General features: G+C 41.1%; 1 protein-coding gene across 2 annotated transcripts in view; it reads left to right on the top strand.

The window, feature by feature from the left end:
- Window positions 1–23,679, top strand: part of KDM3B (lysine demethylase 3B) — a 69,709-nt gene that overhangs the window by 39,792 nt on the left and 6,238 nt on the right. Inside the window, exons 10-20 of one of the 2 annotated variants that reach the window (XM_004744872.2) lie at window positions 1,813–2,027; window positions 2,713–2,865; window positions 11,976–12,083; window positions 13,951–14,078; window positions 15,055–15,331; window positions 16,047–16,303; window positions 19,640–19,906; window positions 20,701–20,872; window positions 21,294–21,384; window positions 21,515–21,645; window positions 23,436–23,555. In XM_004744872.2, the coding sequence (XP_004744929.2) occupies window positions 1,813–2,027; window positions 2,713–2,865; window positions 11,976–12,083; window positions 13,951–14,078; window positions 15,055–15,331; window positions 16,047–16,303; window positions 19,640–19,906; window positions 20,701–20,872; window positions 21,294–21,384; window positions 21,515–21,645; window positions 23,436–23,555 (1,919 nt within the window). The remainder of the gene's footprint in view (window positions 1–1,812; window positions 2,028–2,712; window positions 2,866–11,975; window positions 12,084–13,950; window positions 14,079–15,054; window positions 15,332–16,046; window positions 16,304–19,639; window positions 19,907–20,700; window positions 20,873–21,293; window positions 21,385–21,514; window positions 21,646–23,435; window positions 23,556–23,679) is intronic. The other variant, XM_045075452.1, reaches the window with a different exon arrangement.

The raw sequence follows: 23,679 nt of genomic DNA, 5'->3' as shown, positions 1-23,679 counted from the left end.
ATATTTCCAGGAAGGAATAATGAACTGTGGCAAATAATGGGGATTGAGTCAGGTCAGATAAGGACTGAAAATGATCATTGGATTTAAGGGGGCAAATGACCTTGTCAGAAACAGTTTTGGTATGTCATGGTGGGGGGAAGCCTGATAGGAGCCGGATGAAGAGAAAATAAAAGGGAAGAGGAACTGTTGACAGTTTAGACAACTCTAAAGAAATGTTGCTCTTACAAACAGATAAAAAGAGGAGGGTGTGGGATTGAGAGGATTTTTGAGATTGCAAGTTTAAATACCAGAGTGATTCAGTAGGGAGGAAACCAGAAGATGTAGACAAGAGAGTATGTGATGTGATGCCTATGCAAGAGGATAGGTTGTAGAGCATAGGTGGAGAGATGAGTCTTGGTTGGGACCTAGTTCATTCCTAGCAGCAGCAGGTCAGATGGAGGAGCATAAGCACAGTTGCAGGAAGGCCTGGTAGTATGGTGGGGGGAGCTTACGGGACATCTCTTCTGGTTCTTTGTATTTTCTCAGTGGAATACATAGCAAGGTCCTTATGGGAGAAATTACACTAGAGGTTAGAAAAGAAAGGTGAGGATATGAAACAGGCATCTAGGAGAGTGTGCATCAGGAAACTGTTGTGACTGGGAGGCAACATGAAGAGCTCACCTAACTTAGGTAGACATGAATTTCAAGTGTGACAGTGAGCATGGCTGTTTTCCTCTGGTCATGGTCAGTGGTGTGGGTGCACATGTCAAACAGGCAGATAGAGAAATTGCAGGGCAGTATATGAGGACAGCTTTTTTTTTTTTTTTTTAAATAAAGGTTTTATTTACTTATTTGTCAGAGAGAGAGTCAGAGCAAGAGTGAACACAAGCAGAGAGAGCAGTAGACAGAGGGAGAAGCAAGTTTCCTAGCTGAGCAAGGAGCCAGATGCGGGACTGGATCCCAGTCTTGACCTGAGCTGAAGACACGCTTGACTGACTTGAGCCACCCAGGTGTCCCCTGAGGACAGCTTTTTATTTTTATTTTGTTTTATTTTTTAAAGTACCCTGCTTTATGAACTTATTTATTTCTCTTTTTAAGATTTTATTTATTTGACAGTGAAAGAAGGAACACAAGCAAGGGGATTGGGGGAGGGAGAAGCAGGCTTCCCACTGAGCAGGGAGCCCGATGCGGGGCTTGATCCCACAACCCTGGGATCATGACCTGAGCCGAAGGCACACACTTAATGATTGAGCCACCCAGGCACCCCTGAGATCAGTTTTGGGTTTTTTTTTTGTTTTTTTTTTTTTTTAAGATTTTATTTACTTATTTGACAGATAGAGATCACAAGTAGGCAGAGAGGCAGGGAGAGAGAGAGGAGGAAATAGGCTCCCTGCAGAGCAGAGAGCCCGATGTGGGGCTCAATCACAGGACCCTGAGATCATGACCCGAGCCGAAGGCAGAGGCTTTAACCCACTGAGCCACCCAGGCGCCCCTGAGATCAGTTTTTTAAAGAATGCAGACATAGTAAGTGTTCACAGGTCTTTCTGCTAGTGAAGAGAATGCATACTGTGTTGATGAAATAGAGTAGAAATTTTTTTCTTTTTCTTTAAGTATGTCTGCATCCAATTTGGGCATTGAACTTGCAACCCCAAGGTAAAGAGTTGGATGCCCTTCCAGCGGAGCCAGCCAGATGCCTTCCAGGGTGAAAATACTGCATGCTGATTGCTCTTACGTCCTACCTAATGTTTTTAGCTCCTAGGGTTTTAGGTGTGTATCAGTTTGCTTGGCTGCTGCTGTTTACCATGTATTTGATTATCTACCTTCCTATCTCAGGTTGATCTTCACTCGGAAGGGGGTGCTCCGTGTGGAGGGATTTCTGAGTCCCCAGCAAAGTGACCCTGATGCCATGAACCTGTGGATTCCCTCTTCCTCCCTAGCAGAAGGAATAGACCTAGAGACCTCAAAATACATCCTGGCTAACGTTGGGGACCAGTTCTGCCAGCTTGTGATGTCCGAGAAGGAGGCAATGATGATGGTGGAGCCACACCGTAAGACACCCTCTTGCTTGTTTTCCTGGCACTCCTGCTTAAGAACTTCAATTTTTTGTTGCTTAAAGGAGGAGTGGTAGGGGTGGCAGGTGGCATTTTCTGTGGATGAGCTAAGACTGATAAGACTTTTCTTTGTAGCAAACTAAGTAGCTGATGCCCTAACTATATCCAGCAGACCTCATTCCCTCCTTGATCCCTGTCTGGGTTTGGGTCACCCTGAATATTTTCAGTTTGCTTTGAACCAGTTTGTGATAGTAAGTGATACATGGTTTGTGAAAGAAGAAGCACTACTGGGTACCATGTTTCACACCTAGACCCCACCATTGTTCACATATTTTTGATATTTCATGTCTGTGAGATACTATACCCAAGGAGAATTCTCCTGTGAAAATTTTCCATACACTTCAAGTGAAGAATCCTCTTACTTCAAACTCCCCCAAATTGAAATTTTTACATTATCTTAAGTAAAAACATGGGGCATTTGTTTTCGTTGACACTTGTTCAGAAATATTAGCAGTAGCATCTATTTTCTTTCTCTTAACATTTATAGAAACACTGACTTCTTACATCTTTGAGTTTTATTGCTGGATAAAAGCAGTTCGAGTAGCAGTCAGTGGATCTGGGGTCTTTTGCTGTTATTCACAATGATCAACGCCAACAATATTCCTCTTCCTCTTTCCACCAGAGAAAGTGGCATGGAAGCGAGCAGTGCGTGGTGTACGGGAGATGTGTGATGTATGTGAAACAACTCTCTTCAACATCCACTGGGTTTGTCGCAAATGTGGATTTGGGGTCTGCCTTGACTGTTACAGGCTCAGAAAAAGCCGTCCACGCAGTGGTGAGCAAATATTGTCCTGTTCAGTTCTAAAGGTAACCTGTCATTGGAGGTATGGGACTTGAAGCCAGAATGGGTTTGTGCCCCTTCTTGAACTGCTTAGCTTCCCTCATTTTTCTTGCATTGTGAGGCCTTAACAGTTGCCAGTATTCCAACCTGACTGGGTAGGCTAAAAGAAGCCAAGAAGGGTTATTCTTTACCTTCTGTTTTTTCTCTCTCTCTCTTTTTTTTTAAACAACATCTTTATTGATGTTACTATATAACTCACATGCTCTAAAATTCACCCTTTTAAGGTGTACAATTCAAAAGTTTTTAGTATATTCTCAAGGTTGTGCAACCATTTCCACTATCAAATTTCACTCTGGTTGCTCCAAAAAGAAATGTTGTACATAATAGCAATAACTATATTCTCTCTTTGCTCAGCCCTTGGTAACCATTAATCTACTTATTTTCTCATCTCTGTTGAATTACCTGTTGTGTACCTGTCTTATAAATGGAATCATACAATATTTGGCCACCTTTGACCTTTTACTTCAGCATACTGTTTTAAAACTTCATCCATGCTATAGCACATATCATTAACTTATTATTTTGTATTGCCAAATAATATTCCATTGTATGGATATACTACATTGTGTTTATCCGTTCTGATGGACATGTAGGTTGTTTCCATTCTGAGCTATTATGAAAAGTACCACTATGAACATTTGTGCACAGGTGTTTTGTGTGAACATAGGTTTTCATTTCTTTTGAGTATATGCTTAGAGTGGAATTGATGGGCTAAATGGAAGTTCTAATTTAACCCTTTCAGGAACTGTCAAATTGTATTCCAGAGTAGCTATATCATTTTATAATCCCACCAGCAATGCACAAGGGTTCCAGTTTTTCCCCTCTTAAAAACACTTAATATTGTCTGCCTTTTTTTTTTTCCAAGATGTTATTTATTTATTTGATCTCTGGAGAGAGATCGCAGGTAGGCAAAGAGGCAGGCAGAGAGAGGGGGAAGCAGGCTCCCTGCCAAGCAGATCCCAGGACGCTGAGATCATGACCTGAGCCAAACGCAGAGGCTTTACCCACTGCGCCATTCAGGTGCCCCTGTTGTCTGCCTTTTTGTTTATAGGAAAGAGTCCCTATCACATTGTGTGATTTTGGTTTACATTTCTCTGATGATTGTTGGTGTTGAGCTTCTTTTCACGTGCTTATTGGCTCTCTGTTTATCTTTGGAAAAATGACTATTCAGATCTTTTGCTTCCTTTTGTCCTTTATCTTACTACTTAACCTGAAAACCTTCTTGCCCCTTGACCTCCTCATTCTTCCCTCTTCTGAGATATTCTGCAGCCATTGGAATCCAGTGGTTTAGAGCTTATGCTACTGGGATTTGAAACCTCCTTTCACAGCTTATTACGCCAACTGTGGTATCTTGAGCTAGTTTCTTAATCACTAGAGTCTCAATTTCCTTATCTATAAAACAAAGGTGACATGAGTACTTCTTTCTCGGCATTGTTGTGAGGATTAAATGAGATATTTAAGTGGTTAGCACAGGGCCTAACATCCACTACTTAACTGTGTGTTACGTAGCTATCAGATCTTCCACTTCTGCCCATGAAAGGTTAACTTCCACAGGAATTGCCCTCCTGCCATAAACAAGAAAACGAGACTAAATGTATGAATCCACAGTTTTAGACATTGGACAGCAGGCAGCATGAATCTGTGATCTGTAAGAGAAGGGAAGAACCAAGGCAAATCCTACAATTTCTCCGGTTTACTGCCTGTAGACAGTTTCCAGGCTGCAGTAGAGGGAAGAGCAACTAAAACTGTTGGCAGTCTCACTGAGCTGAGACAGAGATCAGAGTCTGAGAAGAGTAAGGCAGTGTGCTAAAGACCTTAGAGCTGCACATAAAGAACAGAGCGGAGATCGCAGAGCGGTCACCTCGGTTTTTGGCTGTATAGTGATCTGCACATATACGAGGCCCAAAAAGGAACCTTCAGAAACCAATTGACGTAATAATTTCCATAACTTACCATTTGTATTGCTACCAGAAAGACACTGGGAAGAGTCCAGAAGGGTCACAGTTTGACAGTGGGACTAATGTAGTTCCAGAATAAAGGGGGCTCTGGAGATAACATAGTGTAAAGCAAGCCTAGGAAGGATCCAACTGATCTGCAGGCTACTTAACTATGCACCAGACTAAAACCAAACATTCTTGAAAGGATTACGACAAAATCCAGCATTCTGAAACAATAAAGTTAAAAAACTCTGCATTTAGTCATGAAAAACCGGGAGGCAACTGGCTGGCTCAGTAGAGCATGCAACTCTTGATCTCAGGGTCATGAATGTGAGCCCCACACTGGGGATAGAGTTGACTTGAGAAAGAAAGAGAATGAAAGAGAAAGAAATAAGGGAAGGAAGAAGGAGGGAGGGAGGAAGGAGCAGGTATGAGTCTCTTTGGTACTGGACAACTACTTGCAAAGGAATGAAACCAGACCATTGTCTTAACACCATAAACAAAAATAAACTCAAAATGGATTAAATAACTAAATGTGAGACCCAAAACCATAAAACACATGTAAGAGAACATAGGCAGTAATCCCTTGAGTATTGGCCTTAGCAACATTTTTCTGAATATGTTTCCTCAGGCAAGGGAAACAAAAGAAAAATAAACTGTTGGGACTATACCAAAATAAAAAGCTTTTCCACAGCAAAGGAAACCATCAACAAAGCAAAACGGCAGCCTCCTGAACGGAAGAAAATATTTGCAAGTGATATATCCAATAAAGGGTTAATATCCAAACTATATAGATGACTTATATCAATGCCCCCCCCCCAAAACCAAAACAAAAAACCTGTCTGGTTAAAAAATGGGCAGAGGACCTGCATAGACATTTTTTCAGAGAAGGCATACAGATGGCCAGCAGACACATGAAGACATGTTCCACATTATTCCCATCAGGTAAATGCAGACCAAAACCACAATGAGATCCTATGTCACACATGTCAGAAGGGCAAGTATCAAAAAGACAAGAAATAACAACTGTTGGGGAGAATGGAGAAAAAGGAACCCTCATGTGCTATTGGTGAGAATTTAAATTGGTGTAGTCACTATGGAAAACAGTATGGAGGCCCTCCAAAGAAAATGGATATGCTAATTCAAAAAAATGTACCACTATGTTTACTGCATTGCTGTTTACAATAGGCAAGATATGGAAGCAACCCAAGTGTCCATCTGTTGATGAATGGATAAAGAAAATGGGACGGGATAAAATACTACTCTGCCATAAATAAGGACATCTTGCCACTTGGAACAACATGGATGTACTTAAAGAGTATTGCACTAAGTGAAATAAATCAGACAAAGATAGATACCATATTTTTCACTTCTATGTGAAATCTCAAAAACAAAACAGGGACACCTGGCTGGTTCAATCAGACCATGCAAGTCTTGATCTCGGGGACAAGGTCAAGCCCCACATTGGGCATAGAAACTACTTAAAATTCTTTTTTTTTTTAAAGATTTTATTTATTTATTTGACAGAGATCACAAGTAGGCAGAGAGGCAGGCAGAGAGAGAGAGAAGCAGGCTCCCTGCTGAGCAGAGAGCCTGGTGTGGGACTCGATCCCAGGACCCTGAGATCATGACCCGAGCCGAAGGAAGAGGCTTTAACCCACTGAGCCACCCAGGTGCCCCCCAAAAAATTCTTTTAATTAAAAAAATAATAAAGGGGTGCCTGGGTGGCTCAGTCAGTTAAGTGTCCAACTCTTGATTTCAGCTCAGGTCATGAGATTTCAGTTAAGGACCATGAGATTGAGCCCCATGTCAGGCCCTACTCTGGTTTTGGAGTCTGCTTAAGATTCTCTCCAATAAATAAAATCTTTCAAAAAGCGGCGGGGTGGGGGGGGTACCTGAGTGGCTCAGTTGGTTAAGTGTCTGCCTTTGGCTAAGGTTATGATCCCAGGGGTCCTGGGATCAAGTCCCACATCGAGCTCCTTGCTCAGTGGGAAGCCTGCTTCTCCGTCTACCTGAGGCTCCCCTGCTTGTACTCTCATGCTCACTCTTGCTCTCTGATGAATAAAATCTTTTAAAAAAAGATTCTTTCGCTCTCCTTTTGCCACCCCCAACCCCACTCACATACTCTTCCTTGCTTGCTTTCTCTCTAAAAAAAAATAAAATAAAACCAAAATGAACAAATAAACTCATAAATAAATGCAGAGAACAGACTAGTGATTTCCTGAGGGGAAGCAGTGGGAGGTGAGCAAAAAATAGGTGAGAGGGGTTAAGAGGTACAGAGTTCCAGTGATAAAGTCGTCACAGGGATGAAAATTACGGCACAGGGAATCTAGTCATTAACGTTGTAATAATATTGTTTGGTGGCAGATGGCACCTGCATTTGTCTTGGAGAGCATGGAGTAACGTATAGAATCAAATCATTATGTTGTAAACATGAAAGTACTTCAGAGTATCAACTATATGTCAACTATGCTTCAGTAATAAAAATTTTAAAGTAAAAGAATAATCACATTTGCAAAAAAGGCAGGATAATATAACCAATAATCTGTGGGAAAGAAACGATCAATAGAAACAAATCCAGAAATGACAGTGATGATAGAATTACTGTAAAAGGACCTTAAAGCTGCAATTATAAATGGTATATTGAAAGACATAAAGGGAGACATGAATATGATGAGTAGAAAAACAGAATACATAAGAGACCCAAGTGAATCATCTAGGTATGAAAAATATCTTTAAAAAAATTTATACTAGGTGGGATAATGGCAGTTAGACACTGCAGAAGAAACAAGTTGGACATAACAATAGAAACACTGAGGACAGAGAGAAGAAAGACTAAACTTAAAGATTGAAGAGTGCTGTCTTGAAGTATAGGAAGTATCAGGCAGTTTATGAAACAAAATTGTTGGGAGTTCCAGAAAGAGCAACAGTAGGAGGACAGATATAAAAAAATATCTGAACAAATAAAGCACAAATTTTCCAAATTTGATGAAAAAGCTATAAAGCCACAAATCCAGCAATTAATCTCAAACAGAAGAAGCATTAAAACCACCCAAAACACATCAAAAACCACCTTACTGGAAAGCAGTAAGAGAAAGAAAAAATCTGAAAGTCACAAGAGGGTAAAAAAAAACAAATTATATACAAAATAATGAAGATAAGAATGACAGCCAACTTGTCAGAAAACTATTGATACAGAAAGGGAATTCAGATTTACACAAAGGAATGAAAAACTTCCTACGTGAAAAATATTTAAGTAGATATGAAAGGCTTTCTTATTTTTACTTTTTTAAAAAGATAGTTGTTTAAAGGAAAAGTAACAATGTAGTGAGGGGTTGATAATATATGTAAAATTAAAATATGTAGTAATAGCACAAAAGAAGGGAAATGGAATTAGTTCAGTTTTACAGGGGTCTCAGGGAGAAGAGTGGTATAATATTTGAAGATAGACTGTGTTAAGTTAGAGACACTACAAACCCTAGGGCCAATAGTAACAAAGAGGTATATATAGCTAATAAGCCAAAAGTAGAATATCAAATCATAAAAGCAGCTAGTTCAAAAGACGGGACAAGTAAACAGATATATAGTATATCTTGTATTCCGTTTTCTTGGGGTCGGTAGCACTATTACAAAAACAACAACAACCAAAAAACCTGTCCATAAAGGTCTTTGACGGAGTGAAAAATTAAGGTTGGAGCATCTTATATAATTCAAAAGACTGACTTTTTTTTTTAAGGTTTCTTTTTTTTTTTTTTTTTAATTTATTTATTTGACAGAAATCACAAGTAGGCAGAGAGGGGGAGGCAGGCTCCCTGCTGAGCAGAGAGCCCGATACAGGGCTCAATTCCAGGACCCTGAGATCATGACCCGAGCTGAAGGCAGAGGCTTTAACCCACTGAGCCACCCAGGCGCCCCAAGACTGACCTTTTCTCCCTGAGATCAGGAGCAGAGCAGGGTGTCTACTTTTCACAATTTCTCAACTCTAAGCTGGAGTTACTATACATTTCTACACATCAAGAAATAAAAGCATACCCTTCCCACACCTGCACCCCCAAAAAAAGCATATGGACTGGAACGAAGTAAAATATTTTTTTATTTCCAGGTGACATGACCATCTGTGTAGTAGAGTGCCTGGCTGGCCCAGTAGGAAGATGTTGTGACTCTTGATCTCAGGGTCCTGGGTTCATGCCCCATGATGGGTGTAGAGATTTATTTTTTTTTAACTTTGTAGTCTTTTTTAGATTTTATTTTTAGGTAATCTCTATACCTGCTGTGGGGCTTGCACTCACAACCCAAGAGTCAACTTCAGGAGTCATGTTTTCTATGTACTGAGCCAGCCAAGCACCCCAGATGTAGTGATTATTTAAAAAAAAAAATTTTTTTTTTAAAGAAGAGAAAGAAATCTACAAAAAAGCTGCAAGAACTAAAATGTGCATTTAGCAAGATTGCAGGACAAAACACAACAAAAATCAATTCTATTTCTATATGCTGTCAATGAGCAATTAGAATTTGAATTTTTAAATCACTATCCTTTATGGCAGCATCAAAAAAACATGAATTGTGTAGGGATAAATTTAGTCAAAATGCAAAAAACGCATACACTGAAAACTACAATTGCTGAGAAAAATGAAAAAAGACAAAATAAATGCAGATGTGACATATTCATTGAAAGAAGATGGTGTACTAAGATGTCACTTCTTCCAAATTAATCTATTACATGTAATTCAAATCAAAATTCCAGTAGGCCTTTTTGTAGAAATTGAACAAGCTGATTCTAAAATTTACATGAAATCAAAGGACTAGAATAATGAAAACAGTTTTGAAAAAGAAGGCAGTTGGAGGATCTATACTACTTCATTTTTTTTTAAGATTTTATTTATTTATTTGACAGATCACAAGTAGGCAGAGAGGCAGGCAGAGAGAGAGAAGGAAGCAGGCTCCCCACGGAGCAGAAAGCCCAATGCGGGGCTCAATCCCAGGACCCTGAGATCATGACCCAAGCCAAAGCCAGAGGCCCAACCCACTGAGCCACCCTGGCGCCCCATACTACTTCATTTTAAGAGTTACAATATAGCTACAGGAATCAAGGCATTGTGGTAATACAATAAAACAGAAATAAGCGCGCATATAATCAGCTGATTAGTTAACAAAGGTGCCACAATAATTCAGTGGGGAAAAGATAGTTCTTTCAACAAATGGTACTGGAATAACTGTGTATCCATACTCGAATAAAATAAACTTAATTTTTACTCATGTCATATATTAAAAGTTAGCTCTTAAGTAAATCATGGGCCTAAACATAAAAGCTAAAACTATAAAACCTCCAGAAGAAAAAATAGAAGATCTTTGTATCCTTGGGTTGGGTAAATATTTTTTAGATAGGACACAAAAAGCAAAAAAATTATCAAATTTGAAAGCTTTCGCTGTTCAAAAAAACAGTCTCAAATAAAAAGGTAAGCTACAGACTGGGAGAAGAGATTGACTGATCCCATATTTGTTAAAGGACTTGAATCCATGGGGCACCTGGGTGGCTCAGTGGGTTAAAGCCTCTGCCTTCGGCTCAGGTCATGATCCCAGGGTCCTGGGATCGAGCCCCACATCAGGCTCTCTGCTCAGTAGAGAGCCTGCTTCCTCCTCTCTCTCTGCCTGCATCTCCACGTACTTGTGATCTCTGCCTGTCAAATAAATAAATTCTTAAAAAAAAAAAAAAAAAGGACATGAATCCACAATAAAGACGTCTTAGAACTCAATAAGAAGACAAACAAATTTTTAAAAATTAACATATAATGTATTTGTTTCAGGTGTGTGATTCATCCTTACACAATTTACAGCACTCACCACAGCACATATCCTCCCCAGTGTTCATCATCCAGCTACCCAATTCCTCCAACCCCCCTCCATTCCAGCAATCCTCAATTTGTTTCCTGAGATTAAGAGTCGCTCATGGTTTGTCTCCCTCTCTGGCTACGTCTTGTTTCATTTTTTTCCCCCTCTTCCCCTATGATCCTCTGCCTTGTTTCTTAAATTCCACATATCAGTGAGATCATATGATAATCAGTGGGAGATGTTCCTCTCTGATTGACTTATTTCACTTAGCATTATACCCTCTAGTTCCAGCCATGTTATTGCAAATGCCAAGATTTCATATTTTTGATGGCTGCATAATATTACAGACAACCCAGTTTTTAAGTGAGCAAAAGATTTGAACAATACTTTACCAAAGAAGATAGATCAATAGAAAATTAGAACCATAGTGAACAATCCTTGTATCCACTTGGAAGGCTAGAATTTTAGTGACTGATAATACCAAGTGTTGCCAAGGATGTGGAAAAACTAGAACTCTTAAAATTGCTGGTAGGAATGCACACTGATAACCTCAATTTGGAAAACCTGTATGGCCATTTCTTATAAACATTCCATATGATCCAGCATCCCACTTCTAGGGATTTATGAGAGAAATGAAAACATGTCCACCTAAAAGATTCTACTTGGATGTTTATAGCAACTTTATTCATAATAGCCCCCAAATTGGAAACAATCCAACTGTTCACCAGCTGGTGAATGAGTATATTTAAAAAAAAAAAAAGGATATCCATACGATGGAAGAGTATTCAGCCATTAAAAAGGAATGATTACTGATAATGAACATGTATGCATAAATCTCAAATCATGCTATCTGAAAGAAACCTGACACAACTGACTACTGTATGCTTCCAATTATATGAAATTCTAGAAAAAGCAAAACGTTAGTATTAGAAAGTTGATCAGTGGTAGCCAGAGATTAAGAAAAGGCTTTGACCACAAGCATAGGACTTGAGGGAACATCAGGAAGGGAGATGGAAAGTTCTATATCATGAAGGTGGCGGTGTTTATACAATTGTATACATTTGTCAAAATTACATTGAAGTGCACACTTTAAATTGTTGAATTTTTTGTATGTATATACAATAAATAATAAAACAATGAAGCAGATTCTTTGAAAGTTAGATGTTGTCTTCTCTGGCCCTTGAGAAAGTTGGCCTATAGGATCTGAAACTCTGACTCACTGAGAAGGATATATCTTGTGACCCTCGTAAAATAAATGAAGTTCTTTTATTTCTGTTTCAGAGACCGAAGAGATGGGTGATGAAGAAGTTTTCTCCTGGTTGAAGTGTGCAAAGGGGCAGTCCCATGAACCAGAGAATCTCATGCCCACACAGATCATCCCTGGCACAGGTAAGGGAGTTCTTTCAAAATTTGGGGAAAGAAGGGCTCCTGGCTAGCTCAGTCAGAGGAGTGGTGGTTCTTGATTTCGGGGTTGTATGTTTGAGCCCCATATTGGGTATAGAAATTACTTAAATAAACCAAAAAAAATACTAAAAATAAAGAACATTTGAGGGGAAAAAAGTGTTTTTCAGTTAATTTAGGTATAACTCACACACCATAAAATCTGGTGAGGTGGTTTATCCTGGCCAGATTTTGTTTAGCCTCCCCAGATTTTTCTGACAGTTTGAATCGTTAGATAGCTGTTAGATTTTATGTAGCCAATGCACACTTGGCTCACCTTTCTGGTTGGAGACATTGGTTACTTTTCGACATAATATTTTACATTCCTGTGGTTGGTAGGATCAGAATAGCAGTCCCAAATGCTTCTAGAAAGACTTTTGATTTTAGGTTTGTAAAAATCCACCTAAAGCTAATCAAATTTCTTAAATCCCTGAAGAAAGCAGCTTAACAGGAGGAACAAGTGACTCTGTTTATGTCACAGTCCCAGCTTACTTCAGTGAGTCCTCCAAAAAGTTTCCAGCTTCCATACTTCTGATAACACATAGACATTGAAGATGGCTAGTCTACTATCTATATTCTCCTCTGCTGTGCAAGGGGCACTCTGGATCCTTATACCCAGTGCCTCCAAGCAGAAGGGTTCCCTCAGTGCATCAGTAGGATGGCTGCTCCCTGCTGATCTAAGCATTGGTTAAATGTTGATGTTAAGTTTGCACTGGTCTGGTTTTTTTCTCTACATTTTCTTTTTTGTTAGGTATAACTTAAAGTATACAAATCTCAAGTATACAATTCAGAATGTTTACCATGCTTTCAAACATTAAAGAATCTAACCCTAGAGTTTCTCCTACAGGTCAGCTTGCTAATGTTTACTAGAAGAGGGAGTGTAGGTTAGTAGTTAAGAGTGCACAGAACTTTAGGACTAAGTATACCTCAGCTAAACTGTTAGTACTTCCATTTACCAACTATGTGTGCTTGAGCAAATGATATAAACTACTCGTGAGTATCAGTTTCATCATCAGAAATTGAGAGTGTGGAGCACCTGGCTAGCTCAGTCAGTGGAGTGCAATGCTTGATCTTCGGGGTTGTGAGTTCGAGCCCTATATTGGGTGTAGTGATCACTTAAAAAAAAAATACAATCTTTAGGGGTACCTGGCTGGTGTTCAGTTGGTAGAATATGCGACTCTTTTTTTTGTTTTTAAGATTTTATTTATTTGACAGAGATCACAAGTAGGCAGAGAGGCAGGCCAAGAGAGAAGGGAAGCAGGCTCCTTGCCGAGCAGAGAGCCTGATTTGGGACTCCATCCCAGCACCCTGACACCATGACCTGAGCAGAGGCTCAACCCACTGAGCCACCCAGGCGCCCCGAACATACAACTCTTAATCTCAGGGTCTTGAGGTCTGGGTGTGGAGCCTGCTTAAATAAATTTAGGGGTGCCTGGGTGGCTTGGTCAGTTAAGCGTCTGCCTTCGGGTCCTGAGATCTAGTTCCACGTCAGGCTCTATACTCAGCAGGGAGCCTGCTTCTCCCCTTCCCTCTGCCTTCTGCTCCCCCTGCTTGTGTACTCTCTCTCTCTGTCAAATAAATAAAATCGTAAGTAAAATCTTTTTCAGAAAAATTGAGGGTAAAGGCTACCACCTCACTGAAATGTGAAGTGGTAGCCTTTTACCTTTACCTTTAAGGGTTGAGGAGGGTAATATAAATGAGATCCTTAATATAATATAATATAAATATAAATGAGGGTAATATAAATGAGATCCTTAGCACAATACCTGGCACATAAAACATTCTGCGGCTTTCGTTGTTGCTGTCTGTCTTCCAGCTCTTTACAATATTGGAGACATGGTACATGCTGCCCGGGGCAAATGGGGAATAAAAGCAAACTGCCCTTGTATTAGTCGGCAGAACAAATCTGTGCTGAGACCTGCTGTCACCAATGGGATGTCACAGGTAAAGTGGTATGTGTGGGTATAAGTGAGAGAAACTTCACCTCTTAGTACTGGGAAGTGCCCCCATTTTCACCTGTGTTGTCCTAGGCTACTGTAGGATACCTGAGGAATTAGGGGATGGAGAAGTGTTTCTAGAGAGAGCCCCAAAAATGTTACTCAGGGATTTGATTCCCTCTGCCTGGTACGAGTTTCTCTTCAGTCATTTTAAAACCATTTCAGGCTGGGTTGATAAATAGCACAAAGAAATTCTCTGCATCTTGTCAAGATTTACACTTTAGAGTCCTTATATAGGTGAGAAGTATAGAAAATGTTACTAGGAAGGCAGTCCTATCTGTGTGCATGGTCCCTGTCCTTGTCATGTTAGGTACTGAGGACAGAAATGTGAAGACTGGCCTGCTGAGCTGGGATCATTCTACCCTGAAAACAATGCCAGGCCTCCAGAGAGGCAGTGGTTTGCTCATTGCTCTGTCAGAGGTGGAGGTCATTCCGGTTTGATGGTAACTGTTTTGAACAAGAGGCTGTTTTTAAAACACATATGCACACCCACACACATACCCTTACCTGCTTTCCAAGAACACAACCAACACATGGTCAGGAGGAGCCACAGGAATTAAGGCTAATCATCTGGAAAATTCAGTAATAGAACATTTATGGATTATTTATGTGTGCCAAACACTATACCAAACTCTTTGCCTATACTATCTCATTTAATCCTCAGAACAGCTTAATGAGCTTACTTTCTATTAAAATATTAGTTACATTCAACTGTTCTTTCCACAGAACCAAGTTTCTGACACATTGCAGAACTCCTTAAATGTATGGTAAATTAATGAATGAATGAAATAGCAGTTTATGGGACAGTTTCACATTGTTTTCCCAGACCTTTTCAGTGTCAGCAGCCCTTACTGTGTTTTTTGTTTTTTGTTTTTTCCTGTGCAAGGACAGCACTCTAACCATGTTGGCCTTCTATGCTTTAGCTTCCTAGCATAAACCCTAGTGCCTCTTCTGGAAGTGAAAACACCTTCTCAGGCGGAGGAGGAACTGCAGCAGTAACGTCAGAGACCGACCATGTTCCAAAAGCCGACAGCACTGATATCAGATCTGAGGACTCTCTGAAAGCAGAGAGTTCAGCTTCAAATAGCAATAGTGAGCTAAAAGCCATCAGGCCCCCTTGCCCCGACACGGCTCCCCCCTCTTCTGCCCTGCACTGGTTGGCAGATTTAGCAACTCAGAAGGCTAAAGAGGAAACAAAAGGTGAGATAAACACAAGCCTTTACCCTGCCTGCGGGTGGAACACTTGAGTTATTCGGGGATTCTTCACACTCACACATTACCATCCACATTTATAAAGCATGCTGCTTGCTTTCTCTTTCACATAAAATAAGGGAATCTCCTTCATTTTCTTTCTAGAAGTGGAGCTTTTTAAAAAAAGTACATGCCTGGGCTCTACCCCAGACCTCTTTAGTCAGAATTAATCATAGAGTTGTAATAAGCTTCCAGGTGGTTCTGTTATGCAGCCAGGTTTTCAGTGGGCACAAAGTCACCTGGGGAATTGTTAAAAATGCGGATTCCTATGCCTCACCAGAACTATTAAGTGACAACCTCTTAAAGAACTATCAAGAATCTCCATTTCTCGTGATCACCCCAGGTGATTCCTCTACAGGTCTTCTGAAGACCCCCTTGTAAAGACACTGTCTTAGCAAGTAAGGGAGATGAAAGATGGATGGGAATAAGAAGAAGTTTGAAATTCAGATCGGGGAAAGGAAGAAAGTAGTAGGAGAGCTTCTCCTTGGCCATGATCCTGCTATAGTCATACCTGGTCAGGCTTGGTCCATATGAAACTATATGTAGTTTGGGGGGCAGGAGTGGGGAAAATCTGCTCCTTCCCACTTGGCTGATTTTTAGGAGTCAGTTGCCTGTTGGATGTTCCTTATGATGCCTAATATTGTTCCCGGTTATGTCCTTACAGAAGCAGGGTCCCTGAGGTCGGTGCTCAGTAAAGAATCTCATTCACCCTTTGGGCTGGACTCGTTCAACTCCACTGCAAAGGTCTCTCCGTTGACTCCAAAGCTTTTCAACAGTCTGTTACTGGGTCCCACTGCCTCTAACAACAAAACCGAAGGCTCTAGCCTTCGAGACCTCCTTCACTCCGGGCCTGGAAAGCTTCCTCAAACCCCCTTGGACACAGGCATACCCTTCCCCCCCGTCTTCTCTACATCCTCAGCAGTAAGTGTCCTTTCTACAACTCTAGCCTTTTCCAGTGAAGAGCCATTAGAGATCTGATAACTGGGTTAGAGTATGTTTGGGTAACTTGTATTCTCTTCATTGTGTGTCCAGTTAATAAGATCTTTCTTTACATTTGAGTTTGGGGAATGTTTGAGATCCCTTTAAATCATGAAAATTTTTTGCCCTGTCAAGAAGTCAGTAAAATTAAGACATTGAAATTTTCACTCAGCAGAAATTACTATTTTCTTGACAATAATGGGCATTATTTTTTTTTTAACTTAGGCAGTACATCCATGTTATCTTCTCTTGGATATCTAATAGACACCTCAAACCATGTAACCATGTAACACATGTAAGACCACATTCCTGCCTCATCTTCTGCCCGTAAGCCTGCTTCTCCCTTAGTTTCCTCTCTTGGTAATGGGCATTTGCATTCTTCCATTGCTTGGCCAAAATCTTGGAGTCATTCAGGACTCCCATCTCTCACATTTCATATCTAATCTGCCAGCACCTCTTTAAGTTTGATCTTTTTTTTTTTTTTTAAGATTTATTTATTTGACAGAGATCACAAGTAGGCAGAGAGAGAGGAGGAAGCAGGCTCCCCCACTGAGCAGAGAGCCCAATGCAGGACTCGATCCCAGGACCCCAAGATCATGACCTGAGCTGAAGGCAGAGGCTTTAATCCACTGAGCCACCTAGGTGCCTCCCAGTTTGATCTTTAAAATGTATTCAGAGTCCACTCATTTCTCATTGGCTCCCTCATTTCCTATTTGGTCTGAGACAGCATCCTCTCTTTCCTGCGTATTTGGAGTAAACTCCTTACAGGTCCCCTTTATTTCTTCCCTTTTCCACTCTCTATAGTCTGTTGTCAATACAGCAACTAGAGTGATTCTTTTAAAATATAAGTGATCTCCTAGCCATGATTTATGTCACTTTTGCCTGAACTCCTTCAGGGGCTATACTCCTAGTATAAGCAGAGTTCTTTCTGTGGATGGTAAGGCTCCATCCCTGTCTGTGCGTCTTGCCTACACTTCTCTGATTTCAGCTGTCACTTTCCTTGTGCAAACTGCTCTTGACTACACCCACCTTCATATTCTTTGAACATAACAAGGCAGGCTCCTTCTTCAGAGCCTTTGCATTTGTCCTTCTACCTGGAATGAACTTTCCCATGTAACCACAGGCTTGCTTCATCACTTTTGTCTCCTCCCTCCTGAAATGTCACATCCTATAAGCCTTCTTCTTAAATCACCCTTTTTAACTGACTGCACCACCCAGACGCACCCCTTTAAATCACCCTTTCTAAAGTCCATCACACTCCCATCCTTCATAACTGTTCTCCCTGAATTTGATATTCCATAGCATTCACTACCGTGTTTAATTTCTTTTCTGTCTTACCTTTCCTTAAAGAATTTTTAGCTGTTCTATTTACTTTTTTTTTTTTTTTTTTTTTTTTTTTTTTTTTTATTTTATTTGACAGAGAGAGATGACAAGCAGGCAGAGAGGCAGGCAGAGAGAGGGGAGGAAGCAGGCTCCCCGACGAGCAGAGAGCCCGATGCGGGGCTCGATCCCAGGACCCTGAGATCATGACCCGAGCCGAAGGCAGCGGCTCAACCCACTGAGCCACCCAGGCGCCCCTGTTCTATTTACTTTTAAATCACTAATGCTAGAGTTTGATACATAGTAGGTGTTTGTTAGCATTTACTGAATGAAGGAATTCACAAGATAGAAAATTTAAAAGATAGAGTGAGAAGTCTCCTTCCTGTCATTGTCTCCCCACCACCTGTTTCCTTTCTGGAGGTCAGTCACCATCGTTTCAGGGGCTTTACTCTCTCTCTCTCTCTCTCTCTCTATATATATATATATATATAGTTTCTTCTCCCTGTTTTTACATACATGTTCTACACCTTGCTCTTCTGGTTTCAGTCTGTATTATCTTTGAGATCATTTCAAGCAAGTACATAAACATGCTTGTCATTCTTTTTTGTGATTAATGGCTGAAATTCAATGAATTGTGGGTTGTTGAGCCCTGTATGATGTGAATATTGGTTTCTCTTTTAGATTCATGAATTTTTAAAATCACTTTTAGCTCTGTTTTATTTGTACATGCTCTGTCAGTTCTCCTTTTCCTTTTTTAGTTTTCCCAGGAAGTTACATGATTACATGTACTCTGTACAGATAATGATGAGTGATATTTCAGGCATAGGAATATCAGGTGTACAAAAGCCCTCTGAGAGGGGCGCCTTGGTGGCTCAGTGGATTAAGCCTCTGCCTTCAGCTCAAGTCATGATCTCAGGGTTTTGGGATCAAGCCCCGTATCAGGCTTCCTGCTCAGCAGGGAGCCTGCTTCCCCCTTCTCTTCACCTGCCTCTCTGCCTGCTTGTGATCTGTCTCTCTGTCAAATAAATAAATAAAATTAAAAAAAAAAAAAAAGCCCTCTAAGTTCTGTGACATTACAGATGTCACCTTGATTTCTGAACCTGAGCTTTCCCATCACCGGAAGCATGTGAGAAATTCTCACTGTGGTGAGAAGTGGGGGCAGAATTGGGATTAGGAGACTTCTTTCAGAATATACGTTTCCAATTGAATACTTTGGTTTACCCCTCTATTGGGGTATACTCCCTGGTTAAAAAAAGCACTGCCTTGGGGCACCTGGGTGGCTCAGTGGAAGCCTCTGCCTTCGGCTCAGGTCATGACACCCAGAGTTCTGGGATCGAGCCCCATATCGGGCTCTTTGCTCGGCAGGGAGCCTGCTTCCCTCTGTCGTCTCTCTGCCTACTTGTTATCTCTGTCTGTCAAATAAATAAATAAAGTCTTTAAAAAAAAAAAAAAAAGCACTGCCTTGATAAGTCACTTTATTACTTAAGTATTGTATCCCTTGGGCATACTAGCGAGAAAAAACATTTATAACCTTCAAAGTCAATGATCTTTTCCACTCAGCTACAGTATTTTGTGATCCCTGTGGTCTCCATGCAAATCCTTAATATCTCTGACTGGATGCCAGAGATATTTCTTAGATCTCCAGTCTCCTGAGGCAGAGGGAATCTTTCTGTACTTTTATAAACGTAAAGCAGGATCTGAAGGACAGGAAGATTTAAGATCTTGACTTAACAGACCCCGCCCTTCATTTACAAAAGGCGTTTCAGTAAGTTTTGTGAAACTTAATGAGGTAAATCAGAACAACTCCTTGTGAAGACAGCTGTGCGATTCAGTAAGTTTTGTGAAACTTAATGAGGTAAATCAGAACTCCTTCTTGTGAAGACAGCTGGGAGACAGTTTTGTGAATGCTCTTCTCATGGCACCTCAGTCAGACTTACCCAATGGAATTGTGTGTGGCAGGGAGTGAAGAACAAGGCCAGCCTACCCAACTTCCTTGACCACATCATTGCCTCGGTGGTAGAAAATAAGAAAACCTCAGATGCTGCAAAGCGGGCCTGTAACTTGACTGATACCCAAAAGGAAGTGAAGGAGATGGTGATGGGGTTAAATGTGCTGGACCCCCATACCTCTCACTCCTGGCTCTGTGATGGCAGACTTCTGTGTCTTCATGACCCCAGCAACAAAAATAATTGGAAGATCTTCCGAGAGTGTTGGAAGCAAGGCCAGGTAAGTAAGAAATAAGCAATTAGCCAGGCCGGTTGCTTATCCACCACAGCTGCCAGGGCAGTTTCAATTCTGTCTGGGAGCCTTTTTGCCAGGGAGAGTAAGACATAGTAAGTTCGTTTCAGACAGCCTTGCTACTTCAGGTTATCCTGGATTTTAAAAAAATCAGAAGATTCCTAAACATATATCGTGTTTCCTTATATTTCTATAATTCTATATAGTATGTAGCTCTGTGTTCTTAAAAGGGCAGTTGAAATTTCTGTGAAGTGGTAACTGCCATTAATGACACCTTTAGAGGAAAATCCTTAAGTGTGACATAGGGGTAAGGCAAAGGTGGGTGGAAGTGAGTGGTACTTTTCTAGGTAAATATTTCAAGGCCACACAAATTTGAAGGATAGTGTGATAACACTAATTTTTATACTTTAGCAGGTGCTTGAGAAAGGGGGAGGTTATGGAATTGTCTGGATAGTTTTTCATTCTAGATGTGAGGAAGTATTCTCAGAGGTGGATTTGTCAGCTTTTTGTTCTCTTACCCCAGCATAGTGGTAGATACCTGAGCAACAGAAGTGATTTCTGTGGCCTGCCTCCCAGGGTGAGAATCAAGAATAATGATAGAGTAGAAGTAGTCTCCATTTCCTGCAACTGCCGTGTTCAAATCTTTAGATTCTGAAACTGGGAAAGAATAGTAAATCATGGTAAAGAAGACTATGTTGTCCCAAGAAACCTCTTATTCTGTCCCTTAGCCCTGAGCTAAAGGTATTCCTAAATGGTTCTGATTGGGATTTTTGTTTCCACAGCCAGTGCTGGTTTCAGGGGTACATAAAAAGCTCAAGTCTGAACTCTGGAAGCCAGAAGCCTTTAGCCAGGAATTTGGGGACCAGGATGTGGACTTGGTGAACTGCAGGAACTGTGCTATAATTTCTGATGTGAAAGTTCGGGATTTCTGGGATGGCTTCGAGATTATATGCAGTAAGTAGCTTTGGTAATGGCTGACTGAGCATCTATACACCCATCACTACCCCTGGACTCAAAATAAATCTTCTTGGCATGTGGCAGTGGTGAGGGGGTGGTGGTGTTGGTAGAACAGACATTCTGTCCTGGTGCCAACCAGGCAGCTCTCATAGCAATCATATGGCTCCCAGAGCACACCTGGGCATAAGCCCATGCTCCCTTGGGTTGTGTGGAACACTTCACTGAGGAATCGGGTGGAATCCCTGTGAGATGGAAAAAAATATAGCATGTACTAAAGCAGTAGGTGAGGAAAACAAAGCCCACGTAGTCCGTTATGACAGGTTACAAGTCTGAAAATAAAAAGTTAAAACTTTTGGTCACTGAAAAAATCAGGCAGCAGCCAAACTAGCAGATTATGGGAGTGCTTTCTGTCTTCCAGAGCGATTAAGATCAGAAGATGGGCAGCCAATGGTGCTTAAACTCAAGGACTGGCCTCCTGGGGAAGATTTTCGGGACATGATGCCAACAAGGTTAGTAGACCACAGTGGGTCATCTTGAGACACTGGCCTTCCTGGAGCATCTCAAAGTAATTATAGAAAAGGGGACTTTGTGCTTTTTCCCCCTGTAACAAGTTAAGTCGTCTTTCCTGATCTTTTGTAGGTTTGAAGATCTAATGGAGAACCTTCCCTTGCCAGAGTATACCAAACGAGATGGCAGGCTCAATCTGGCTTCTAGGCTACCCAGCTACTTTGTAAGGCCGGATCTGGGCCCCAAGATGTACAATGCCTACGGTATGAGGGAGAAGCCCTATTGCCCTTTTCGGACACTGCCATTCCCCGTTTCACCAATAGAGGGAGATATTTAGGCAGGGTCATTTGTAGAGCTAATGGAGGGCAAAGTGACAGGAAAAAAAAAATGATAGAAAAGTTAACAGTGTCCAGGATGATTTGGGATTTTCTTTGTATTGTTTTGTTTTGTTTTAGAGGGGGAGGGGCACCGGGAAAGGGAAAGAGAGAGAATCTTAAGCAGGTTCCATGCCCAGCATTTAGTCTGTCGCAGGGCTTGATTTCATGCCCCTGAGATCATGACCTGAGCCAAAATCAGAAGTCTGTTGCTTAACCAACTAAGCCGTCCAGGCGACCCGTGTGTGTGCGCATGCGCGCTATTTTTTTCCCCCTTTTTCAATTTATTTATTTATTTGTTTGTTTGTTTGTTTGTTTTTAAAAAGATTGATTGATTGATTGATTTTAGAGAGTATATGAGCAGGGCAAGGTGCAGAGGGGAAGAGAGAAGGGGAAAGAATCTCAAGCAGAATCCATTCTGAGCATGGATCCTGACCCAGGCTGGATCTCACAACCCTGAGATTATGACCTGAGCTGAATCCAAGAGTTGGACATTTAGCTGACTGTGCCACCTGGGAACCCCTATTTGTTGCTTTTTTGTTTGTTTTATGAGTTTATTTGTTTGAGAGAGACAGAGATAGAGCATGATCTGGGGGCGTGGGAGAGGAGGAGGCAGAGGGAGAGGGAGAAGCAGATTCCCCACTGAGCTGGGAGCCTGACTTGGGGCTCAATCCCAGGATCCTGAGATTGTGACCTGAGCTAAAGGCAGATGCTTGACCAACTGAGCCACCCAGGTTCTTCTCTCTTTTCTTTCCTTTCCTTTTCTTTCTTCTTTTTAATTTTATTTTTTACTTATTTTTAAGATTTATTTATTTGAGCGAGAGAGTCAGCAAAAGCACAAGTAGGGAGGAGAGGGAGAAGCCAGCTCCCTGCTGACCAGGGAGTCCTGTGTGGGGCTTCATCCCACATGATCATGGGATCATTACCCGAGCTGAAGGCAGACAACTGACTGAGCCACCCAGGCGCCCCTTTTTTTCTTTTCTCTTTTCTTTTCTTTTCTTTAAAATTTTACTTACTGTTTGTTTATTTTAAAGATTTCTTTACTTTGAGATAATCTTTACACCTGTCATGGGGCTAACCTTAAAACTCTGAGATCAGGAGTCACATGCTCTTATCAGCTGAGGCAGCCAGGCACCCCAGGATGGTTTTGGGTGTGTTTGCCACATCTTTTGTCATATTGTCATATTGATTTATGTCACATCTATAACTTGTCTATCTCCAATGATTGGAAAGTTTCCTATCAAATATTCTGTGCAAGAAGACATGATTCTTAGTTTTTAAGAGTCTTGATTAAAAAAAAAAAACAGTGAAGAGATCTGAGTACCATGCTACCCGGCCTGCTCTTTGTGGAGTAGAGTAGGACCATAAATCACTGTGAAAGCCAAACTTCTACTGAATGTCAGTAATGCCCATATCAGTTTTGCTTTTTAAGGAGAGATTGTTGTGGGGGGGTGAATCAGTTCAGTGCCCAAATCTAATGATAGTGTCATCCGAGCTAGAAATCAATCTTAAAACACTAAAAAAGAGATGGAAAGAATGATTTCTTAAGATACAGATAGACTTCACTCTCCCACTGTTACCCATTTAAGAACATCTTTGAGTATGTTTGCACTTGTAGGGTCTCTGTGGATTTTTCACAATATTGCCCTTTCACCCTTCATATCCTCCTTTTCTCTCAGGCTTGATAACTGCGGAAGATAGAAGAGTTGGCACAACAAACCTTCATTTAGATGTGTCTGATGCAGTTAATGTGATGGTGTATGTTGGGATCCCCATCGGGGAGGGTGCCCATGATGAAGGTATGATTTCTAGAAGCCATACTTCAGGATGGTGAGGCTTGGCCTCAGGAGTAGAATCGGAGTCTTCCTCCTCACTTAGAGCCAGTGGTTTCTTCTTAACTCTCTTCAAGACTTGATGCCTAGT

This window comes from Mustela putorius, unplaced genomic scaffold (genome assembly GCF_011764305.1).
Source record: "Mustela putorius furo isolate JIRA1106 unplaced genomic scaffold, ASM1176430v1.1 tig00000145_pilon_pilon_pilon, whole genome shotgun sequence".
Lineage (NCBI taxonomy): Eukaryota > Metazoa > Chordata > Mammalia > Carnivora > Mustelidae > Mustela > Mustela putorius.
The sequence above is the reverse complement of the archived record's forward strand: the minus strand, read 5'-3'. Positions and strand labels throughout refer to the sequence as shown.